The sequence below is a fragment of the Diorhabda sublineata genome, chromosome 5 (genome assembly GCF_026230105.1).
Source record: "Diorhabda sublineata isolate icDioSubl1.1 chromosome 5, icDioSubl1.1, whole genome shotgun sequence".
Taxonomy (NCBI): Eukaryota; Metazoa; Arthropoda; class Insecta; order Coleoptera; family Chrysomelidae; genus Diorhabda; species Diorhabda sublineata.
In genome coordinates, this window is record NC_079478.1 from 20,412,225 (window position 1) to 20,439,996 (window position 27,772).

The 27,772-nt window shown below is 29.0% G+C and overlaps 1 protein-coding gene across 2 annotated transcripts; it reads left to right on the forward strand.

Moving 5' to 3' along the window:
* The first annotated feature begins 408 nt into the window (after positions 1-408).
* Positions 409-27,239, forward strand: LOC130444517 (protein abrupt). Of its 2 annotated transcripts, XM_056779677.1 has the most exons (8): positions 409-717; positions 5,968-6,442; positions 9,946-10,099; positions 16,229-16,459; positions 16,516-16,738; positions 18,123-18,179; positions 23,653-23,929; positions 24,527-27,239. In XM_056779677.1, the coding sequence occupies exons 2-8, from the start codon at positions 6,174-6,176 to the stop codon at positions 25,215-25,217; spliced, it is 1,902 nt and encodes a 633-aa protein (XP_056635655.1). In that variant the 5' UTR covers positions 409-717; positions 5,968-6,173; the 3' UTR covers positions 25,218-27,239. The 2 variants fall into 2 exon arrangements, with proteins under 2 accessions (XP_056635655.1, XP_056635657.1); XM_056779679.1 differs by lacking the exons at positions 23,653-23,929; positions 24,527-27,239 and adding an exon at positions 21,982-22,823.
* The last annotated feature ends 533 nt before the right edge of the window (positions 27,240-27,772 follow it).

Below are 27,772 nucleotides of genomic sequence, written 5' to 3' on the forward strand. Positions count from 1 at the left end.
CTAAAATATGAATCAAAAATAGATTTAGGTTATGTACATTGTTTTAAATCATTAATTTGACATACTAGCCAGTTAAATAATAAATATATATATATATATATATATATATATATATATATATATATATTTATTATTTAACTGGCTAGTAGCTTCATCCTGTCAATCACAGAAATCGAGCATCAACCGAACGCCGCGAATCATGCGATGCAGCGCGCGTGAGAATTGCCCAATCCATCCGTACTTATACAATATCCATCTATATATCGCTGTCTCTCTTTTATTCGATATTCTCATAGATATACCATAGTCGGCCATGATGGGGAAATAACAAGTGAAGAGAGCACAATACCACGTACCGAGAGGTTCACTCTCAAACGACTCAAAGCATCGTAGTAGGCGGTTTAACTCGGGCAGGTCGATGCGCAAGTGTTTTCTGCACGCTCTAAGTAAGCAGGCGGCTGTGTGAGAGCGTGTGTGTCGATTGTTTTTCGACAATTGCAACCGCACTCGCACACAATTTGTATGTTCTTTTATACGGGCCCGACGGACTGGACTACATTTTTTTATACTCATTTATATATAATTATTAAACTGTGGTGATTTGTGTTAATGTTTTTTTTTATTAAATTATTTTTGTTTGTAAATAGTGATGACTTGAATGAAAATTTTCAATTTGGTGATGTGATTTTCCACAAATTTTGTCTATTTTAGAAAAACGTGAGTAGTTATTTTAACATTTTATAGAATTAATCCTAATATTGATAACGGTAACGAATTTAATTTCTATTATGTTTTATTTTAACTTATTTTTATATCAAAATATATAAAATTCTACTGATTTAGTTATGAAATTTTATTGGGTTATGTTTATCTCTGTCGAATTCTTTTGCATTTTACTTTGAAGTATATCAACAATGAGAGTGGAAAAGAGACGGAATTACATTTGACATTTTAGAAATCGGCGCGAATGGGAAAGCTTCCTCGTTGTAATGTTTGATCAATTATTGCATTAAAGTGTGTATTGATTTTGCAATTATCGAGAACCAATCAGAAATAGACTTTTTTTTCTTTTCTTGTATTCTTGCTTTCTGCGCGTATAAACGTAGTTTTTAACTGGGCTTTTTCTATTTTTGCGCATATTCCGAATTTTTTGCCATTGCGCCATTTCCATTGTCCACTTAACTAATTTTTAGTGCCGTATTGATTTTATTTATTTTAACCATTGTATAGAACGAATAGAAATGGAACATTTTACGTCTTAGTTCTTACGAGGGTAATATCAAAAATTACATGTAACAATAAAAATAAATATAAAATATAAAAATAATTAAAAAAAAACAATTTAAACGTAAATACATCATCATATATCTCATAATTTTATTTATAAATTAAATTAATATAATTCATTCATTTTTTTCTTTTATTAGTAAAAGACTTTCTACATCATAATTTAAATAACTAAAATTTCTATGATATTGAATATTCAATTAAACTTTCATTATATTTAGTTTAAATAAGAAATAAATAACTTTCATATTATTATAATACGTGTAAATTCTCACTTAAGTTGATTAGCAAAAAATACGCCGAAAAAAAAAATTAACAAAGGATTATGCTCATTGCAATTTCAAAATTTTTTACCTACAACTCTTTTTTTTATTTGTTACATACTGTTTCCCAATCCTTAACGTAAATTTGCAAAAATCATTTCACTTAAAGTACGTAAAAAGTTCGTTTTTTTAACGTATTCCAAACCATTTCCATAGGATTAAACAGGGCCGGACTAAGATTTATGAGACCCGTGGCTAAAATAATGACGGGACCCCCTTAAAGAATTCTGAAACTTGAAAAAATTAAAAAAATAATCTCAATACGTTAGATTTGTGGTATCAAAACATCAAAAATACAAAATCTTTTTCAAAAAAATTAATTTTCTAGATTTTAGTCTTCGATCCTTCTTCTATCAAAATGATTATCTATTACCTGTTTTTTCATTATCTAATCTTTCGCATGTTTCGTTTTATGATTTGCTACCATGTTTTTGCTTTTTTTGATATTACCATTCTCAGATCTTTGAACTTAATGGAATCAATTTTGATCAAACGTAAAACATTCGAATGGTATTGAGATAACCAATTTTTGTAAATTTTGCGGTTTTTAATAATCTAGAGGCTCATAAAGTTCCAATACTAAAATTTGATTCGAATAAGGCCGTCTTTACAGTACTACTACACCAACACTGACAATTACAATGTCTAACGCGCGTTTCGATAATAATAAATTATCCCAAAGTCTTACGTACTCTCAAAAAGTACGTAAAAATCACCAGTGTAGATTTTCATATCAAAATTTTCATGGTTGGAAAAAAAGTTGTATACAAATTTCGTGTAATAATATTTTAAGTACGTCCCTGGCAAACTATTACCGAGATAACTTAACCCAACTTTTTTGTCGATTTAAAAGATGAGCAAAGAGACTAATCAAGAAAAAATTTACGCTGAATGGAGCGTTAATAGGTTCAAAAATTTTAATTGGACCTACGTCGTTTGATTATGCTGATTTTTTACTTTATCCTCTAATTAATTATATCAAAAAAGGATAACTAGAAAAAATTGTATATAAATTCTTTACTAAAATGATCTTATATGTGTATAATTTTTAGAAAAGTTCACACAATGTCTTATTATACTACGATAATAAGATTTATTATTCAATTTTAGTAAAATATCAATTTTTGTACAACTTTGATTATTTATATATAGCTATTAATATTGGAAATAAATTTTGAAATATTCACCGCTGAAGGTTGTCGAAAATGTACGATTATAATTCCCTACGGTCATAAACCTAACCTAACCTAAACCAAACGTAGCGCGAAAATTGTTTTTTTTTTGGCGATAAAAACGGGAGCTAAGTTTGTAAAATTACATTGTTTGGAAAGACGAATTGAACAAATTATATTGATATTAATAATAACATAAACATTATCTGATATTAATCCAAACGAAATAATGATTTACATACATTTCTAAATAACCAAGTCATAATATTATCTATTCAACGTAATTGAAAATAGTTTTTCAAATGGAAATTAGAAACGTGAGAAAATATGAAATGGTCAAACTTTATAAAAAAATAGTTGTCAGACGCCAATAAAAAAAAATAAATTATTCAATATCCCACGTTACGTCTTTAAATTTATAGTTAAATTTTCGTTTTACTAATTAGCTCAACATATGTGCAATATTTTTTGTTAAGTTGTTGCGTAGTCACTAATAATTCTCAGTAGGTAGACAATTTAATGTGACAAAATAATTTTTTACGCGAATATCTAGTCCAGGCTTATAATATAGAATTAAAATAAGAATATTTTTATTACTGAAGTCTATGAGTCACTTCGGGTATTAATAAAAAAAATGTAGTAATTTATAAACTTGACAGAAAAACATCGAAAATAACGTCATTTAACCGATTAAGTTACGAATAATTTTAGCATAGCAACAAAAAAGTAGACCACCCTGTATCGTATAAAAATAAGAACATTTTATTAATGAAACTATAAGATCAATTTTCTTCTAAGGATCTTTAATAATATTTAGTAATCTATAACATTTATAGGTTGTCTTCATATTGTATTAATAGAAGTTTATAATCTCATTATTACATTATAAAGAAAAATAAATAGAACAAACAAGCTTCAACTTTCATTATCTTCAACTTAATTTCAGTGGTCTCCTACTGACAAGTAATATCATCGCGTGTTTAATTTCAATGTTCTATGGAACCATTCATAGTTGTAACGACTGTCATTTTTTTAACCCAACCTTCTCCTCGTTAATATTATTTCTTAGAAACCTATAAAATTGATTGTTTTTTTTGTATTATAAACAATTAAGTTAAATATTTTATCTCACATTGATCATATTCTGTTACAGAGAAATTAGTTTAAAATTACGTACCGGTCAGCGTAAAAAAATATGACCGTAAATAAATTTCGAAGACTATCAAATGTTAGTCTAACCTAACCACAGAATACCGAAACGTTTTTTGTGAGGCAATATTTAAATATAGAAAGGTTGATATGTCTGTGGTAATTTAAGTAACAAATAATAAGGATGCATTACAAAAATCATATTATTATTATTATCATCAGTGTTTTGATATACAGGAAACACGAAAAGTTATTTGAAACAGAAAATCAAGTACGTGATTTTATATATAGGGTGGATAACTTATATAACTAAGTCATATTAAATGTTAAAAAAGAAGATATTAAAACTATGTTTTGTTGCACGATCGTGATCTCACTATTTAATACATAAAATTACTAAAAATGATTTTTGTTAAACCTAGAATTGAGTGTTCAAACATTTAATGTATGAGTCTGATGTCTGATATAATATTTCAATAAATTTAACTTTAACCAGACTTAGGGGTGGAAAAAATTATTGACCTTAGGGGTTCTAAAATGTCAAACCCGGTCCTGTTTGTATATAAAATGAGAAAGGTATTTAGTAATTACGCGATTCCCGAAAAACGTTTTCTACGTTTATGAATCAGATACAAGAAGAATTCGAAGTTATTCAAGGTCGCTAATGTCGTTTACATTTGATCTTCTCTGTCTGCATCGAATTTATTCACGAAATTTTGCAAGTAATGCTGTAAATATTCCAAGATTTTTATGCACCTGTCTGTAGATGCAATCGTTGAGAAAAAAAAATTAAATTAACAAAAATATATTTACGAAATTATATATATATATATATATATATATATATATATATATATATATATATATATATATATATATATATTGAATAATTTGGCAACGCTTATATATACGCAGGGTATGCAATAATGACCCTTAATATACGTTTCACGTTCTTCTAAATTATTTAAATACTTTTTTAAACGACTTATAATAGATATACAATTTGTTTAGAAATTTTTATATATTTTCGTTACTTATTATCGTTTTGTATTAAATTTACGTCAAGTACTATTAATATCAATTAAAAAGTCATAAATGTTTTCCAAATTAAAAATATTTGTTGTTTCCATTACGAGCAATTGCTCAAATGATTTTAACTTATCTTTACGATATTTAAGTGAAATTCCACATTCCTAAATAACAATTATTATTAGAAAAACATGAATGTATTAACAAAAAATGAAGTTTTATTACTAATTTTTGAAATATTTTCTAAAATTCATTTATGTAATAGAATGATTTCCCTATATCTAGGCAACACTTTATACACTTCCCAAATTATATTGAATGAATTACTGTATGTCTAAAAACATTTGTTGTTATAAATAGATGATAAAATAACAATTAAAAGACGAAAACATTGAGAAAACTTATATATCAACGTAAAAACAACATAAAATAATTTTCCCTAAAAAATATAAAGTGTATCGATGTAAAGATATTATTTGCTTTTTACTAATATGGCGGAGTTGTGAATTATTACAATGTAATGGCGTCGATAAAATTAATGTCATATTAATTGTTATAAGTATAAAAATAATGGAAGATACCATTATATTAATGGAAAAACTTTATTTTCAATTGTTTTTGATCGAAAAATGTTCATTTTACAACAGTGACGTATTATACATAATGTTATAGTTTTAGAATATGGGTGAATCATGATTTTATATGGTAAACTATTGATAACGTCATATTATTTATTACTATACATTATTTCGTTGGAATTTATCATTTTAATGAGTTCATTTTATATAAAAATCTAATTGAATAGAATATCATCAGCTTATAATGTCGAAATTTATATCTTCATATATTGGGGTATATTGCAAGTCTGACAACAATGGCGCATATTATTGATGACCAGAGGCGGAGTCAGGGTCTGAGCTAGAATCATTCTAGAAGATAATAACGAATTTAAAACTTTGTGAGAAAAATTAAAGAAAAGGAGATTCAAACGTTTTTTTTTATTACAGAAAATCATCTGAAAAGAATGCCGTAGCAACAATAAGAAATAAAAACAATATCTAAATTAAAAACAAAAGTGCCGAAAACCCCTCAAATGCCATTAACAATCAGATAACATTTAATAATAATTCGCACAGCACCTTGTGCCGTTTATCGCAGAAAGTTTGGCGACGGTCTAATCATTGGCGTGGTAATAGCCCCTTCGCTCTGCCCAATGGGGGGTTTCACCTCCCCAGAGCAGCAGTACGCGCTGCGATGGAACGACTTCCATTCCTCCATGTTGACACATTTTCGACATTTACGGGACGAAGAAGATTTCGTCGACGTGACTTTAGCGTGCGACGGTTGTTCGTTTACCGCCCACAAGGTGGTGTTATCGGCATGCAGTCCTTATTTCAAGAGGTTACTCAAAGCTAATCCCTGTCAGCATCCGATCATTATATTGAAGGACGTACAGGAAAAGGATATGGAAAGTTTATTAAGGTAAATTCATTATTTTTTTTTAAATTCCATCGGTTGTTTTTTAGTTGAATATGAAATTTTGTAATTTTAATTCTGATTTCGAAATTTTGGTGCGTCAGGGGCGGAATAAGGAGTTCAGCTTTCGTATTATCTTAATAAAAAAAAATTATTAAAAAACAAACATTTTTTTATGTATACAATTATTTGAAAATAATTGAAATTTCAAAAAAAAATGATTAAATTCGAACATAAACTACGTCTATACTCACTATACAGGATGTCCCAAGACGAGTTAAAACTATCTGTATATGGAAAAATACTGATAGTAGAATGATGAAAATTTCTACTTTTGGCGTTTCTGATACGATCTTTTTTACTAATATATTTTCAAAGATGGCCGACTTCTGGTTCTACCGGAAGTCGACTGTAACTTTGTTATTTTAAATGGAACACTTGTATATTCATACTTTTTTGAAATCTACGTAAAATTTTAGTATACTTTTGTCTAAAGACTTTTTTCGAAAAAATGCATACTTTTTGAGTTATTAATTTTTTTGTAAAAAATTAGACCGTTGCAGACCCTTATAAATTATTTTCTAACGAGGAAACTCTTAAAGATATGAAAATGGTTTCTGTTTGGTTCCTTTAAGCAACGTCAGATGTATTTGAATCTATATCGAAAAATTTTTCATCTTATGCAGGGTGTGTATAGAAACTGTTGAAAGTTTCTATATACACAGACACACACACACACACACACACACACACACACACACACACACACACACACACACACACACACACACACACACACACACACACACACACACACACACACACACACACACACACATACATAATATACATATCAAATTTCTTCATTTTTTCAAGTAGAACCACCCGGTTTTTTCTATGTTAATACATTCAGGGGTGAAAAATAAGGTAAATTCAGGTATACTTTCCTATACTTGAAACTTACCGAGGTTCTATTTAAAAAAATAAAGAAACTTGATATTTATGAAGTTAAACTTTGAACCCTTTTTATACACACCCTGTATAAAATGAAAAATTTTTCAACATAGATTCAAACACGTCTGACCTTGCTCAAAGCAACAAAATAGAAGCCGTTTCCATATCTTTAAGGGTATCTTCGTAAAAAAATAATTTATAAGGGTCTGCAACAGTAAATTTTTTTACAAAAATATTAATAACTCAAAAAGTATGCATATTTTTCGAAAAAACTTTTCAGACAAAAGTATACTGAAATTTTACGTAGATTTAAAAAATGTATTAATATACATATAGTTTCAAATCGTTGTGATCTGTATACAAAGTTTAATAAAATCTCTGGGAATACTATGGACAGTCAACCAAAGTGTCATAAGATGCCTTTTTTGATATAAATTCACTCTCTTTTTTGCAATGTCTCTTTACAACTTATCCAGCTTGTTATTATTTAACTTTTTCAAAAATAATCAGCAAAAACAATCCCAAAAAAATGGCCGTTCTAATTTTTCTGGATATTGAAATTGTTTGCGTCTTTTTCGAATCCAGTCTACTGCAATTTTCGAAAAAATATTTACAACGATTGTCAAACAGAAATCACGCATGGCCGATATATTAAATGGCGGCTAGTTATAATAATTAAGCCAACAGATTTTGGTTTAGGATCATATTTATTAAGATATCTCGGGTTAAAAAAAAGATATCGACATGCGGCTTTGACTATTTTAATGATAATTTAGTTTACTTTCGAACAACAAAGTTTATTAAAATCGGCTAAGCAGAACAGGACTTATATGATTTTTTTTTATAACAAACTTCCCATTCTCCCCTACTTATTTGAAAAGATAAACTAAAATTTGTCAGATGAAAAATGCGCAGAATTTACTGAATAACTCGATTATAGTATATAAAGTACAAAATTTGTATAAAAAAAATACATTTTACGAAAGGCGATTTCGCGCGATTTCTTTGTCTCCGGGGAAAAATTAGCGATTGTGATTGGTGAGCGTTCGCGCCCATTTCACTAATGTAAAACCGACCAATTCAGAAAACAGTTGAATAAATATTCTTTTTTTTTTTGTCTATTTTTCTAACATCCACTTTCATCAATTTGTTATTAATATATTAAATTTTTTAAAAACGTGTATCTGTCAAATGAAAAACCGAGCGTAAGTAGGTTAACAAACATCAAAATTTTTATTTGAAATATAATCCAATTTGTTTTTTAATTCTTTTCTATTGTACGCCCGTCACAAAAAGTGAAATAGATCAATCACAAAGTGTGCATAGAAAAACGTGATGTAGAGATCACACCGTCCAATTAGAATCGAATCGAATAAATTTCTTTATGTCCATCAAAACGTTACAGAAGATTTCTTAGAAAACCCAATGTGCACAGGGACGCATCTAGGAAAATAGTCACACAAGAAATTAATTTATATTTTTCCCACGATCTATATGTCAAGTACCATTCCGTAAAATTAATTGTAGTAATAAGATTTTTACCTAACTTTTCTTCATTTTTTATTAAAAAAAATCTTCTGTCATTAAAAATTATTTACGTCGCGCCTATGTTTTGAACATATTTTTTCGTTGTTCTAACTGTATACATCGTTAGTACGATATCAATCATAATGTGTATAATTTTTTTTACTGTTTTTATGAATTAATTCGAGAAAATGTATACGTCCAACTCTGATTGGTGATAGGTTACACGCGGCAGGTGTTTCGATATCGTTTACGATAGACGGATTCAAATTTTTCACAATCCGACCATTCAAATTTCAATTAAAGTCCAACCTGTATGAATTTAAAACCGCTACTCAATATCTACATATATTAAACTTTGTTTTTTACCGGGTACATCAAAATAGACAACGAGATATATCCAAATTAATTTCATAGTTTTTGTAATTTTTAATTCCACCGCTGAATTTTTTTTTAAACATCGACTTATAACAATTTTCATATCAATATTTTAGATCGTTTTAGTACTTAGACACTTTATTCAATAACAAAACATGAAAGAAATGATTAGATCCCTCAGAATGTGTCAAAATTTTCGAAAAATATGATTTGATCAAAAAATCATTTGGAAAAACATTGGCCTGTGTGTTTGAACGAAAATTTCTCCGACTGACTACTATAAATTAATGCAAATTAATGAAATCCTTTCCTATATATTTGATTTATTATTTCAAACGTAAATATCTCGATTATTTAGTGAAAACAGACAATGAGAAAACAAATTTTCACAAATACCTCTGTATATTTAAATAGATAACAGGTTATTAAAAAATATTAATTTTGAAAATGTTCGAATAACTAAAGCCGTCCCTGGTTAATACATAAGTATCGTTTACAGGAGCGCGCCATTAACGAGAAAAGATGACCGTCGGTTTCTAGAAATACGAACAGGGACGGAGTTGATTTATTACAAAATAACAATAATTAATTTTGATGTAAAAAATATTGTAGTTGTAAAAATGAAACGTCGATTTTTTTATGTCTTTTTACAGGTTTATGTACAACGGTGAGGTGAATATAGGTCAAGAAAGGTTATCAGATTTTATAAAGACTGCGCAGATGTTACAAATTAGAGGATTGGCCGACGTAGCAGCGGGAAATGCAGGACAAAGACTGACAAACGCATCTGATGAAAAAATTTCACCGGTAAATATATTTTTTTTCACTAAAAATTGATTATATACGATAATATTAAACTTCACCGATTTCATACTAGCAATTGAATTTATTTTATGTATCAACCCAAAAACATAATTAACATTAAATAACGATGTATTATCAAAGTTTTTACATTTACTTTTCCATGACATTTTGAAAATATGACAACATTGTTGTCATATGACATTGTTGACATATGACCATACCCACCCTGTTATCACACAATATTCACGTTTTTTTGTTTTTTTTTTCGCGTGAGTGATCATTTTTCCTCCTCATTATTTTTCCTCACATTACCAACATATATCAACGTGAAAAATAAATTTTTTCATCCAAGTAAAATAGTAAACCAAAACAATGATCTATCTGTATGTAAACGTCCCGGGCGAGACTGTGCATCGTTATTGGTTCAAATCGGTGAGAGGAGCGAGCGCCGCATCGCTGCAGAAGCTGCTAGATCACGTGTAGTACAGGAACGGCATCGCCTTATCGTATTACAGTGGTATTATTTATATTTGCGTAAAAGAAATGGGACTTGGATACAAAAAACTAGAAAATAACAGTCTATTATTAAAAAAAGCAGAAATTATTGGGAGGAGTCGAGAAAATTGAGAAATTTCGTGAAAAAAATTTACTACTTGAATGAAACAACAAAATTTACAAATCTGCTGAATGAAACCAAGTGCTGAGTACGGTCCTGTTTCTTTCAACCCCAATCACGTGCACCACGCGTGAAAATATTTCGATATAGATACATGAAATCTTATAATAATTTTTTTTCGCGTAATTCGATTTTTGAGAGTAATAAATAATTAAAAATAATTTTTTTGTTAATAATAACGAAGCTAATAATTGTTTTATTGCTGTTGAAATTTGAATAAATGATTATCTGTAATTAATTTTTTTTAACCGAAATTTACATAACTTAATAATACGATCCAAGGCTATTCGAATTTGACACTTGAAATTTATAATTATATACAGTGTGATGCCATAATGTTGTCGGTAATATTTTTATTATGATAAGAGAAAAATGAGTAAGAAAATTTTGTCATCAGTTTCAAATACATTTAATTTCAAAAATAATGAATTTCAAAAAAGATAAATGAAGCTTATAAAAAGCTTTACAAAAAAAGTTATATACAGTTTTTTCTTAAACTTATTTTTTTGGCTGATATAACTCATTTTATCTCGGCAGGAATCAAAATAATTATTTTTTTCCTGATAATATTTGCGACAAAATAATAGGTTTACGTAAAAAATATATATGACCTTTTTTGTAGAACTTTCTATAAACTTCATTTTTCGTTTTTTTTTTTTCAAAAATCAATATTTTCCGAGATATTAAATAAAATTGTGGTAACTTTGAAAGGAACTGGGACGAAAACGAAGCCGTGTGGATAAAAATCCCTTTAGAAATCATCTTCTTTAATCAAAGATAAACTTGAATTGATTTGCTATATAAAAAAATCACCTTGTATAAATTTTTATTACCAACTTATTTATATACGGATACGAGTACAACCCTGTATCATTCATTCGTAAACAACTACAATAATAATTAACGTTAATAAAGGATAATATGAATTATTACCGAAATTTTTTATCCTTTCACGTTTTTACAATTAAAGAGGCACACCTATACCACATATTTTGCGATGCAGACTATCAAAAAAATTAGTTGCCATTATATTGAGCAATACTCTTAAATTGACAGTTACTACTAATAAAGACAGAATAACAACGATTTCTCTTTCCTCCGGAGGATCCAACTCGGTTCTGCGCATTCTCAAACATGCGCAGTATAGATAAATTGTCAGGAACGAGAGAGATAAGACGTTTTTTCACATACCGTTTTACATATATGAGCAATAGTAACTAGAATAGCAATGGCTTTATTATTTTGATAATTTTTTTTATAATTGTTGCTAAATTATTGCGCAGATTATTTTATATTTTAATTATAAAGATTCATTTTACATTGAAATCTAAAGATGTCGTGCAAACTCGCTGGCGTTAGTCAACGTCGGCGGAGTTAAATACATGACGATGATTATAACAGGATTGTACTTAATAATAATTACAACATATCCAATTTTAAATATGAAAAAAAAATTGATAATTTTTGCGTGAGAAAAGGGGAAAAATGAAAATTTAAATCAAGGATTGTTCATCTATGCCATGAGTAGAATCTATTTATATATACTGACTGTTTCGATATTAAATAATAGGTATATAAATATATTTACGTATATACTAAGTAGGGCCAAAAATTTTAAAAAAAATCATTTGAAACCCTGTAATTTAGAATGCGATCGAACTATTTTGGAGGTGGTAATTAGGGGACCCATTCATATAATTTCAAAGGAAAAAACATGTTTCAACGATGCTATTTGAAAAATCAATTTGGTTTGGGGTTTGGGTCGGTTTTTATGAGAGACATACTGTATATTCAAAATTGGAGGAGAGGAATCCAACCATTAAAGTGATTCTACAGATACAGCAACGAGAAAATCGTTAATTTGAAAATAAAATTGCTTCAAATTACTCACAGAATATGAAACGACACCTAGGATGCGCCTAACCTAACCTAACTTAACCTAATCTCCCAAAATTTAGATTCGAACCAATAACCTCAGGCTACGCAATGTCAAGCTGCTTTATAATTTTAATTTTGAGATATTTTTCGTGTTTTGTCTACTTAGTACAAAAAATTATGGTATTTATGGGTTTGATAAACCCGGTATATTGGCATAACTCCACCCCACCGCAATTTTATATTCGGAGACTCCACCCCCACACCAACTTACTTACGAATCCCCACTACCATTCGTAATCGGCTTTATTAGGTACCTGCCTTTATCATTAAACTTAATAACTGAACAAAATATTTAGAAATAATCAATAATGGCACACAATCATGTTTTTTCGGAAGGTTTTTCTGTCAATTCAAATTTTCTCGGAACGTTATTATTAAATTCCTGTCGAAATATCGATTTTAAAAAAGAAAATTATTTATTCTGACTATTAAATTTACATCAAACCTGTTTTTTACTATGCTTATTATTAAAAATTTTCAATTCGATATAAAATAAATTTTAAATAAAAAAGTGAATCCTGTAAGTCCGGTTCTGATTACTACGAACAAGGTCTGTATTGATACAGTCAGATTTATGTATTGGCAAAAATCACTAGATGGCGCTGATTTTGACTTCTATACCTATGATCAATAATATAATCCATAAAAATGCTGGTGCTGTTTTTTCGTATTTTTAATTTTTGGTAGGATTTTATTTACTTTTGTAAATTTAGTTATTTCGTGTTTATATGGCTAGAACAAAAAGTTGTGTTTCAAATAACACTTTCCCGAGTTTATAAAAAATCAAAATTATTTGGTTCTGTCGTTCGCTTTATTCAACTTTGAAAGAAAATTAACAGATGTCGCCCACTTCGTAATTCTCACGAATAAATATTTGTGTTTAGAATTTTAGTTCTATGATTCTGTTAAAAAGAGAAGAAGATTTAAATGACATTTAATATATAACTATGAATCTTCTTGTTAATTGTTTACGTGTAATTTCTCTTTTATGAAAATTAATATTATTGCTTGTGAATAAAGTATTAGGAAGAAAGGATTTTAGACATTTCAAGTTGAAGATAGTTATTTCAACAAGTGATTTTAATAATGACTCTATTTTCTCGAAATATATATTCTGTGTCAAGTATATCAAGTTTTATATTAAAATGGTTATAATTATTATAATTTTATTGCGATAGCTGCACTAAATTGGCGACTTATAACATTATGTCTGTTAAAATGAGTTTAATGATATCGATGTTTCTTTTTTTTTATTTAAACGAATTCCTTTAGAATATTTAATTGGGTTCATTCGACTTCCTTATTAGTTTCATAGAATGTATCCTAATAAACTGAATTTATAGCCAATTGCCAAATAGTAAATGTCTGTGCATAATCAATAGAAACTCGTTTTGTAAGTTTGAATATAATATATTATACTTATTTTAACAATTTGAATTTCAAGTTATTCCATTGCTTAATATACATAAAAAGATACTTACATATATATTTCGATATTAGTATAAAACAACTAATTTTATTGGATACAGTGTGGTATTAAAAAAAAATTATACGTAAATATTGAGTTGATTCTTCTAAATCATATTTTTGACATATGATAGTTATAGCAAAGTCACTCACGATTTTTGAATAACAATTCGTTCAGACAACATCGAATACATCAAGGTTTGAAAGTAAATGTCACTTCTTCTAACAAACTAACCTCACATATCATTATATTAGTAAATTTTAAGTAAAAAAGTTCGGTATTTACTTTTTTTATAATGCCAATTATTTTTAATTAGTGACGATTAAAACCTGTTGAGTTTTGTAACAAAAATTCATGTTTTTGAATATTTTTTTTAAATAATTGAAAAAGTATGCCTTTTACGAAAAAAATCGTTAAGAACAAAGTTTATAAGTTAACGGGGAGTTTGGTTTTTGTTTTATATTTATAACTACAGTATTTACCGAGATCTGCCTTATTAAAAAATTTTTTGAAAATTTAACAGTTTTTAAAAAAGTTGAATGTCGGAAAATTGGTCAATTCTTTTAAGAAAATTTATAGGTGCCTTTTTAGGAAGCCTTTGAAATCATAATTTTTAAAATTCATATGATTTACTTTAACTGAATTTTGAAAAAAATTCTTTAAAGTTAAAAATGGGAAAAACCAGATTGAAACCAGTTTTTTTAACTCCAAAATGAAGGTCATAAAAGAAGTACAAGTCACAGGCTTTATAGCTGTTAATTTGATTTCAAAATTGATTTTTTAAGAACCCAGATAACTTAAAAACTAAAAAGTTATAATCAATAAACAAATCGTATCTCATTAATACTTTCTACGCAATGAGGAGGGATTTTCAAGGGACGAAACTCTTTAAATACATTATAATCCACTTTTTAAAATGATAATATTCAGTATAAATACTCCGATAACATTTTTTACACTGTAAAAAATTAATAATTTCATCAATAAATAAAAAAATATTTTGCCTTAGTTTTCATGATAAGGGGTTGTTTTCATCCCCAAAAGAACAAAAAACATATATAACTCTTGATAAATAAGGTAAAACAAGTTTTTCATACAAATCTATGTTGTCTAGTAAAAATTACGAAATAATATTCTTTTTTCACAATTATTCACTGGACTATAAGCAGTTTCTTCGCGGTTTATTCAGTGTTACCAACGTCAAATCCCTTTGTCGTTCTAAAGTAGTAAATAAGCATCTAATGAGTTTAAAAGGTTTTATTTTTGATAGATTTGTTGTAATCTGAATGGTTTTATTAATACTTTATTAATAAACTTGAGCAAATTAATAATTTTTGAAGTTAACGACTTGTTAATGTTATTACACTAATCATAGAGTTCTTTCTATGCTAGGTGTCAGAAATCGTTCCAACCTAGGAGTCACACAATGTTGCCACGTATTCTACGTGTATCATTTTTATGTCGATTCATAGAGTGTAATTTGTATATTTAAATTCAGTAGAAATTAAATTTTCTTTGCAATATATTCTTTTCTATAAGATTGTTCAATTGATGAATTATAATGTATGAAAAATATTTTCCTTGCATCAAAATATGTTGATTTATTCAGGAGAATATTTACAATTTGGCATCACTGCCATTACAGAATACGATTTATTTTTATTTGTGTTCAGTTTTGTTCATAATTTTATCAGTTTTTTTTAAGATGATGATATTTATAATTACGTTAATAATTTTGTAAAAATATTATTGGGAATTATAAACTATAAATATAATGACGTCCGGTATAAATATTTTCTCAAGGATTTGAAAATTATTCGCAAGATATAATCGATAAAAAAGTAGAGAAATCTGCATTGATAAAAAATAAAATTCAAATATCTAAACTCGTTTAATTTCTAATTAATTTTAAATTATTACAAAGACAAATTTATGTTTATGGTCTTTCACAATACAACGGACGCAGAGGCGTACTTAGCATAAATGTATAGATTTATTATCTATTAATTTTAATGAGAAATTTAAAAAATAATAAATTGTCATTTCGTAGACGTCTTCTTCGTTACCCTGGCAATCGGAAAGACCCGAGCCTCGAAACGAAGACGACATCTCTTCGCCTCCAATAAAGAGGGCGCGCAGTTCGGATCGTATGGGTACTTTCACTCCCGATAGAGGGCGAAGTCCCGCGAGGGGAATCACCGGTAACGGTGGACCCGAAGCGGGACAGGAAACACTATTAGGACAAGCGCTAGAAGGAACCGGTACGACGTTAATTAAAGAGGTAAATTGAAATTCGTAATTTCCAAATTTTCGAAGTTTTATTGTTGGTAATTATAGAAAGGTCATTCGGAATCGTCGATACAAGCCCAATCGACGGGCGAAGACAGCAATAGTAGCGATACAGCCATCAGCGATCACGGCGACGATCCCATCACCCCAAAGACTGAACCTTCCGATTATCCCATGTTAGACGATCATCACCCATTTAATACCAATGGTGGTATTATGGACCCTTCGAGAGGACCGGGTGGTTTCCATAACGCCCTTTTAGGCCTACAAGGTAAATTAATTACCCCGGGGCTTCAAAAGAAATTTTGTTTGTCCAAATACTTTGCCCTAATTCTCCATTTTTTTGATGAAATTATATAATTTTCGGTATAGTTTTAGCCCATAATTTTGTTGTACTGAAATGATGAATTATTTAGAGAAAGTGTTTTTTTCTAAATGTCAAATGTTTATACAAAATTAGAATGGCAACAACATATGCAACTGAAGGCTAAAACTTGTTTAATAACTTGTTATAATTTATTTTCCGAGAAAAAAAAATGTATTTACCAGGGACGGCTCGATTTTTATCCTTATATATTCGTAATAATTTTTCTTTCAAACCTGAATATGAAATTTCAAGCTAAATTTTTAACTTTCAAGATTTATATCTCAAAAATTTCTATATGAAATATTTTACCTTTCAACTACACCCTGTATAGTATAAACTTTTCTTTAAACAATATATTTTCGAAAAAAAAATGTTTTTCACCAGGTTTGGCTCGATTTCGATCTTAATATATTCGTAATAATTTTTCTTTCAACCCTGTATATGAAATTCCAAACTCACCAAACTCAATTTTCAACTTTCAAGGCTTATAACTCAAAAATTTCTAAATGAAATATTTTACCTTTCAACTATACCCTGTATAGTATAAACTCCTTTTAAACAATATATTTTCGAAAAAAAAAATGTTTTTCACCAGGTTTGGCTCGATTTCGATCTTAATATATTCGTAATAGTTTTTCTTTCAACCCTGTATATGAAATTCCAAACTCACCAAACTCAATTTTCAACTTTCAAGGCTTATAACTCAAAAATTTCTAAATGAAATATTTTACCTTTCAACTATACCCTGTATAGTATAAACTCCTTTTAAACAATATATTTTCGAAAAAAAAAATGTTTTTTACTAGGGACGGCTTGATTTTTATCCTTATATATTCGTCATAATTTTTCTTTCAACCCTGTATATGAAATTTCAAGCTAAATTTTTAACTTTCAAGATTTATATCTCAAAAATGTCTATATGAAATATTTTACCTTTCAACTATACCCTGTGTAGTATAAACTCCTTTTAAACAATATATTTTCGAAAAAAAAAAATGTTTTCTACTAGGGACTGCTTGATTTTTATCCTTATATATTCGTCATAATTTTTCTTTCAACCCTGTATATGAAATTTCAAGCTAAATTTTTAACTTTCAAGATTTATATCTCAAAAATGTCTATATGAAATATTTTACCTTTCAACTATACTCTGTATAGTATAAACTTTTAAGCAATATATAAATTATTCACAAGGGGCGGCTTTAACTTTCGTATTTTCAACTCTCAATTATACCCTGTATATACCCTACTTTAAACGATATATTTTGGAAAAAAAATTTATTTACAGGACTAGGAGGACTTATGCCAGGACCTTCAGGGATGCACAATAGTCAGGATAATTTTGGTAAGTTTACATTATTTCTGTAAGTTAATTATTTTCGTTACAAAATAATGTGTAAAGTGAATTTTTTCAAAAGTACAGCATTTCCGTTTCGTTTAATACTCAATCATGTTTCAAATAGAATTAAACTTGTCAACATCGCGTATAAATTTAGTTTAATTTATTTCTCGATAGTTGGTATAATTGATATCCACTTCCAGCCAATGCCAAGCTACGAGGTGTTGTGGTTATTTATTATTATATTTATATATAATATTAAATAGAGATAATAACAATATATTTATACGTAAAAAAATTTTTTTTCAATAAATGTTGTTCGCCCTATTTAAATTAATGTGAACCACGCTTATGAACCGGCTAATAGCTCGACTTTTTTTTGTGTGGTGCCATATCGATGTTTTGACTGGATCTTCTTTATTACCGGTGGAATCAACAAACAGCATTGCCACTTTAAAAAATTTAGTTCGGTTTTTCCATATTAACTGCAATAAGTTCTAATTATAACATTTTATTTTTCCAAATAATAGTGAATTTGTTGTTTTATTTCACTGTGAAATGAATAAATTTGTTTTCGCGACTAATTCGTGATATATTTTAATTAGAGGTGGGAATGTCGTGAATATAAAATAACTGTTATTACACTAACATTTTTCGTTTTGTTACTGTGAATAACATCCGAGGCTTCATTAAACGACCCCGAAATAAATACTATAGTTTTTCTAAAAATAGATTTTTCACGGGGAAATATTCAAATAAAAAATATGTACAATCATATATTTTCCTTAGTAGGTAATATACCTTTAACATGAAACGTATTTACTATATAAAAGTTATGTATATATATATATATATATATATATATATATATATATATATATATATATATATATATATATATATATATATATATATATATATATACCAAATGGTACGAAAACGAAAGATTATCATAATCGAAAACTTAAATATACAACAGGGACGTACTTACTATATTAATTTTAATATCGAAAATAAATATTTCAATTTACTGAAGTGAAATTAATAATTACAATTATTTTATGTATAGTTTCTACGAGGATGGTTCGAATTTTTAATTATTTGGATTTTAAATAACATTTATTTACAAGGGGAGTGAAAAATCAACTTTTGTTTAAATGTTAAAAAATGGCGTATAAGTTTCAAAAGTATTAAAATTTCATTCATTTTTGGAAGCGGTGTTGCCAGAAAGTCGAATATTTCGGTATAAAAAACATGAACTCGATGAATTTAAACAATTAGTCGTGCGTGTATGTGTGTGTGTGTGTGTGGGTGTGTAGGTCTGTAGGTGGAACAAAATACAATTTTCATTATCCGCTACGACTAGTATATAATTTCGGTTAAAACAAAAGAACAAAGATTTGGTAGAATAATTCTAATTTCGTTATATACATCGTGTTTTATTTATATACAGATTGGCCCACAGAAAAACAATCAATTCCGATATTTGGTGGTGATACATAAGAACGCATTTTGAATTTGTATCAAAATAGGTAGAAAATTTGGTAATTTTGTATCAAAATAGGTTTTTGGTAATTTTATAGTATCGCATTCTCCAAGTTTTTTGGTTTTAAAAAATTTAAAATTATCAGATTTGTATGGGTTTTTCTATGAAATTTTCATATATATGAAAAAAATTACGGGAACTTAAAAAATGGAAAATTATGTTTATCGACTTATTCTGATTTATTTCGATTTTTTTCGATTTACACGGTTTTACAACGAGGAGGGTGATTTTACAATAATTTTCTTATCGATTTATGATAATTTACGTAGCTTTGTATCGATTGTCCTGGTTTGATATCTATTTATTTCGAAATGTGTCATTTTAGACTAATTTGAGTATCGATTCACATCGAATAACTTGATTTTCTCATCGATTTATGGAAATTTTCATCGTTTTGTATCGATTACCTTGATTCAAATACGATTTATGTCGTTATGAGTCATTTTAGACCGATATGGATATCGATTCACATCGATTAAATCGATCTACAAGATTTTCTTATCTATTAATGATAATTTACATCGTTTTGTATCGATTGTTCTGGTTTGATATGTATTTATTTCGAATTGTGTGATTTTAGACCAATTTGAGCATCGATACCCATCGATTATCTCGATTTTTTCATAGATTTATGGAAATTTTCATCGTTTTATATTGATTACCTTGGTTTAAATCCGATTTATGTCGATATGCGTAATTTTAGACCGATATAGATATCGATTCACATCGATTAAATCGATCTAAAAGATTTTCTTATCGATTAATGATAATTTACATCGTTTTGTATCGATTGCCCTGGTTTGATATCGATTTATTTCGAAATGTGTCATTTTAGACCGATTTGAGTATCTATTCACATCGATTAACTCGATTTTTTCATCGATTTATGGAAATTTACATTGTTCCGTGTATATCATCGTGTTTCACATCGATTTATGTAAATATGCGTCATTTTACATCAATTTCGGTATCGATTTTTCTTTATTTATACGATTTTCTTATGGATTTATGATAATTTTCATTTTCAAATATTAAATGAACATGGAAACTCTCAAATACATTGTATCTTATAGTCTGTCACGAAAATTTCCAACATGTTTTAAACAAATAAGATTTTTACACATCCAGCAATCGTTATTCATTTATCTCGCTTTTTCTTCTCCGTCAATTTTATAAATTTCAATGATCCTTTATAAATATTTTTCTAAAAAAATTCGTAGTACGCCCCTGGTGATCGTAGACGTTGAAACTGTAGCAGTAGCAACCTCACGAATAGGCCTCATATTACGTCGTAAGCTATAACCGTTAAAACATGACTGCAATTCGAAATCATTTCTAGATATTGATCGGGATAACACTCTGCAGGGATGGTATCATTTGTGTCGAATATTTTTTTTAAAACTGGCAACGTTGTTAATATTATTTGACGTCGTCAATCTACGGATTTAACCATTTTGTTTTTGTTTCGCACTAGATCATAGATCTAATCGTATAATAGCGTACGCATAAAATAATATGTCAATATCTGTCAGAATTTTCTATACAAGTCTGTTGGAAATATACAGGGTGTAACATAATTTGATTTATAAAAAAAATTATGTTTTTTTTTATTGTGGAAAAACTATAACCCGAACGATCGTTTTCTCGCGTTAACTATACCGCCCCCTCCGCGCTGCAACCCTCTTCAGTCCATTTCCTTCTACTTTTCTGGACAAAAGGAGAAACTCGCCAAGGCGGACAAGAGGTATAAATCAATAGACCAATGTCACGCGGGTTGGAAGGCGTAAAGGGGGGATTTATACAGAGCAATCTCGATGTTTGAACCTATTCGAAGGCCTACTTCCTTCCTATCGCGTCCCCCTTTCGTTCACCATCTCCCCGAGGCTCTACGGGGACGAGGAAAGGGACCCCAGCAATTCGTCGATCAATTGCAGAAGCTGCTCGTTAAGATTGTTTACGCACTACAGACATTTTCCGAATCGAGCGAAATGGGAATAATTACAGTGACGTCCCATATGGAAAAATTTATTATTTACATGACTCAGTAAAATAATTTTAAACTTTCCAAATGAATAACCCTGTATATGGTTAATTTACTATTAAGTATTTATATATATACGAAAAAATTGATTTAGTTACTTTAAACCACCCTGTAACTTCAATAAAAATCAATTCAAATACTTCCTACAGCCCACAGACTATTTATTGAAATATAAAATAATTTTACTCGAAAGAAAATGAGAAAATTTTTGGTATTTACAGACGGTATGACTCACCATCAGCAACAATCCACATATTATCAAATAAACGACGTAAAATACGAATGCCCTTTATGCGAACTAACCTTAATGAATATTTGCGATCTTAGAAATCACATCGATGATCATTATCCTAGAGATAGCAATTTTTGTCCTGTTACGGAATGCGGTAAAATATTCACTCATCCGAATTCGGTGAGGAATCATATGAGAATGAAACATTTGAAACAATGGGAAATTATGAAAAGTGTCAGATGGAGTTTGTAGATAACAAAATAAAATCGTTATTTTGTAACTTTGTAACAATTAAAAACTTCCAACTCTGTATACTATTATTTTGTAGTACTACAGTTTCCTGTAAAATGACAGACTATATAATTACATGATTTCGTAGTTAAAAATGGAGATGGCGTTTTGTTCAACTTCTAGTAATACGTAAACATTTTTATAATAAAATATACAAATATGAATTGTGATATATAATTTATTTATATGTTTAAATAAAAAAACATTGAAAATCGATTTTTTTTTAATAATTAACTCTAATTGAAAAGTAAAATATAATTATGACTCTATACCGGATATGAACCGTCAAGTATTCCTTCTACAAGGCGTTGTTGCCGCGTGTCTACAATTTTCCAACATTATATTACAAATTGTAAACATTTTAGAATTCTGTGACTTAAAAACGAAATTTTTATTAAACCAAAATTGTTTTAGTAACGATGATATAAATCGGTACATTAAATACTTAAATGATATATTTCTTTTTGCTATTACGGTTAAAATTGTATGTAAAAATATTAATTTTCATTAGGATTAATAAATATGTTAATTATTTGCTTCCATAATTGTTTTATTTATCTTTCACCACGTATATTTATTGAAAAGTATCCTGAAATAACTAGATTTATAAAAACAAGTTTCGAATATCGATGGATATAAAAAGAATTATTTCACTTTTATTAGTTGATGCAAGCGAAAAAAAATACTTTTCGAGACTTTCCAATCAAATATGAACTAATTTTTTCAATTAAAACAATAAAGACCCAGAATTTATAAAAATATAAATAATACGTATGGACTATAACTTTTTCATGAAATTTGATATAATATACGCACTGTATATAATTAATTGATGATATATGATTTACGTGAGAAAAAAACAATCCGCCTTGTATTTACTCATCGAATTATACTAATTTCGGATATCATCGATTTGCGCGCGCCTTGAATGACGCAATCGAATCGTGTAACGTTATATAGGCAACCAGTATTGACGCTATGCTGTATTGTTGATAATCTAAGCTTATTTCAACGATAAATTGGTAAACGAACAGGAACGGCTCCGAAATTTTTTCGGTTATGAACAAAATTAATTCATATAATTAAATATTATTTTATACAATAAGGTATTTCTTTTTTTATGAAATATTAATTTATTTTCGTTTTTATGTATATGTAATAACACCATAAAGTTATTTGAAAATCTCAAAAATTACATAAAAAACGTTCCGTTTTTAGTTGTGACGTCATAGATTTAATAAAAAATGTTGAAATGCTTAAACTACCTATAAAATTTTCAAATTTTCTGTAAATATTGATCAAAGATTTACATATTAGTATAAAAAACAACGAAAACGTATATTTTGTTAGTTTTATCATTATTTTACAGTTTCAAGACGTTCTATGGATATGTTGAGGGTACGGGCGACGGATCCGCGTCCGTGTCCGAAATGTGGTAAAATTTACCGTTCGGCGCACACTCTACGTACGCATCTCGAAGACAAACACACGATATGCCCTGGTTACAGATGCGTTTTATGTGGTACAGTCGCTAAATCACGTAATTCGCTACATTCGCACATGTCGCGGCAACATCGTGGCATCAGTACGAAAGATCTTCCCGTCCTTCCCATGCCTTCGCCATTCGATCCCGAATTAGCCAGCAGGTAAGACATTTCGAACGTCCATTTTCAATTTTTTCACTATTTGCTACTACCACTACATTAATATTTACAATTAAAACGTTTTGATACCAAGTTGACGTCTTCAGAGACAGCAATGTACAAGGTGTGTTTATTATGTTGTAGTTATAGCGTGGGGGGAGGGATATTATGTGTCTTCAATTTATTGAACTTTTTTTCTATTTAAACGTTAAAAACTCATTTAAGTCAAATTTTGAAAAAAATTTTGATATTTTTTTATCAAACTACACCTCTTTTTCAGTCGATTGCGAAATCGCTTTGCGAAATTGTTAATATTCATGAAATATATAGAGTTAATAGAAAGTTATAATCAAAGCCATTTTGCATTTTTGGAAATTTAAAAATACAATAACTTCCTCATAAAAATATCTTCTAAATTTTCATGTAATATGTATTCAATTTTATTATTTTTATTATATTTACAACGTAAAACAAATTTACAAACAAACAAAAATGACGAAGTTATAAAATATAAAAGAATTAAATTCGAAACATAATTAAAAAAATAAATATTTTTAATAAATTACTATTTTTACGGAAAAAAATTTTTTCTACCTTTAGATTATTGGCAAAAGCCGGCGTGAAAATAAGCGCCGCGGAACTACGCGCTCGAGCGTCCCCAACAGGCCCTCGTCGCTCTGACGTGAAGTTAGACGCGAAAAGCGCTTATTCGGGGGCAGCTTCGGAAGCGGGCAGTTCGATATGCGGTGACAACGATCCCGAAGACTTGACAATATCGAATCAAAGATACAGCAGCTTAGATTTCGGGCTTTCCCCGCCCGGACACCAACAAAACCACTTCAAAATGAACAGATCGGGGCAAGCGGTCGCGGCCAAAAGCTTAGATTCGCTTCAGAATCTATCGAAGGAGCCTTACCCGGCTCCGTTAGCTCCCCCCGTATCGGGAGCGAACACTACGGGGTCCGCAATCCTGGACACGTACCTCCAGCTGATGATGTCGACGGAGCAGGCGGCTGCCGCTATGCAAGCGGCGAATATCGCGCAGCTCAACGCCATGGGCCTCGATAAAACATCACAGCAACAGTTTTTGGAGAAGATGCAGCAGATGCAGAGTGCCAGCGAGATGATGATGAAGCGGAACGACGAAATACGACGGGAAAGCGAAGGGGTTAACCACGACAGGAATAACCAGGAGAAACTCCAAGACGACGCCGATACCTCTGGCGGCGAAGAAGACGATTACAGCGAGGAGGAATTAGAAAGGGGAAGCGTCAAAGCTGGCGGGGAGTAGAGGAAAAATCGTCGGTTCTCAGTTATTCCATCCAACTACCTCATTTTGAAGCGTTTCGGAATTATGGTATCGAAAGGGATGAAAGAAACATCCCTTGGCTATATCGACATACCTTTTTTTTGTAAGAAACAAAAATCCATCCGTCTACCTCAAACATAGTTATATGAGTGCAAGATAATAAGGGTTATAAAAGTGTATACGGTAGAATTTCTAGAACTTTGTTGTTGAAAATACGTTTATCTATGGTAAAAAATCGTTCATACCCTGTATTATATCGAAATTTATTCAATTGAATTAAAAATTTATCGTTTTTACTCCTTTTCTAATAGAATTTTTGTCAAAAATCGTTACATTTTTATTGATACGCTCGGTATATACAGTTTGGTTTGGTTTATTGACAAAAATTTTTAACGTACGTTCGAAAAAAGTCTTAGTCTCTCATGATTCTGATTATGAATTTATCCTATCGCCATTTGGGAAAAATACAAATAAAATTCTGATAGTACCATTTTTTTCGATCTACCTCGTATAATCTTCAACTCACATGATCGATCGATCGATAGTTGATATGAAAATCGATTTTTTTTTTTCAAAAATCAATTCTACTAATTATTTTATTTCAGAAAACGTAGTTACGTGTCTTATTATTGAATTCGATTAGTTTTCGTTCAACCTCGTATATTATCCAATATGAGTTTTTGTTCACTTCAGTTTTAGTCGTAGTAAAAACTATTTTTCACCTCTTCATCATCGATTTTTCTCAATAGAATCGATTTAATCGATATAAATCAATCCTATTGACCGCGCCACTTGGCAAAAATACCAAATTAATTATTAAAATACTGATAGTATCATTTTTTCGATAAACCTCGTATATAATTCACTTCACTTGATCTATAGTTGACATGAGAGTCGATTTTATTTTTCAAAAATTAATTGTACTGATTATTTTATTTCAAAAAACGAAGTTACGTGTGTTATTTTCGAACTCAAATAGTTTTCGCTTAACCTTGTATAATATCCAATATAACTTTTTGTTTACTTGAGTTTTAGACGTACTAAAAACTAGTTTTTTCTCGATTTAAATCAATCCTATTGACTGCGCCAATTTAAAAATTATTTCAATTAATCAAGTTCCAGTAAATAAATTTCTCAATTACACTCGTATATATTTTTAAAGTAAAATAATTATATAATGAATAAAAATCATTTTTTCTCCATTATTGACAAAAAAATCGATTTCTTTTTACATATAAATTCTAGTGATTCAAAAGTCCATCTTTCTTTCTCCACCTCGTATCTTTTAACAGTGTGAAAATTATCCAACAAATCCGTTTTCTGTTTTCAATTCAGCAATATTACAGTTTATTTATAGCCCAAACTATGGATTATTTAAAAAAAAACGAGTTAATCGATAATTAATCCTACTGACTGCACCACATTTATATACCATTTGAATTAATCAAATTTCAATAGTGCAATTTCGTAAATCACCCTCGTATCTATTAAAATTATAAGAATTATATAACTAATTGTTTTTTCTTCCAAGATCAGCTATATTATAGCCGATTTATAGCTTTAACTATCGATTATTTTCAATAAGTTAATGGATACAAATTGATCCTACTCACTGCGCCAATTGAATCAAACAATCCAATTTTTTCGCTTACCCTCGTATTTTCTACAATTATACAACGAATTGATTATCCCAATACAAATAAACGTTCCACACTGTATGTTTTTTTCGGCAATAAATTTCGAAATTATCGGAAACTATGGACGGCTTTTTATGTTTTTTTCTTAAATTCTCATTATAAACATATTTAATAAATAAATAATAATATCCGATTATAACAATTACAAGGTGATACGTATACAAATATATTAAATATGTTTTAAAAAAAATAATGTTTATACAAAAAACAATTATTCTATCCAGGTAAAAATTGTACAAAAAACGTTTTTGCCTTCAAAACAATATTTTTGTAAGTGTATCTTCGAAAATAAAAAATTTCGATACAATTTTTATACAAATCCATTTTGAAACGATTCACATTATTTTACGTGTAGTCTCCGTACTAATTTAAACCGACCGGTGGTTCCGTCCTCATCGAGGTCCGGCCCTGTTCATTTTTATTTTGTATCAAACGTTCTCGGCGTAGAAAGCGTGGATCGTTTCTAAATTTTCCAGCTTCCTGTTTAAAATAAGAAAAAAGCAATTCGTAGGAAAAACTTACAATCAATATATATATATACTAAAATGGAGGATTAGTAAATTTTTGTATAAAAATATTTCCAGTCTCAGGTCGCATAAACAATATATCATCAATGTCAAGTACAAATTGCCTTGTTAACAATTTTTTTTTACAACTTTATATATTTTCTTTAACAATTAACACAATATCAGGGAGTATCTCAGAATTTTTGTCAATAGATCATTTGTTGAGTGTGGAAAGTCGATTTAACAAAAATATCTAAAGCTAATTATACTTTGTCCGGTTTTACCGCGCGGCAATTTTACAGTATTCATATAAAATCGTCAACTGGACGATTTT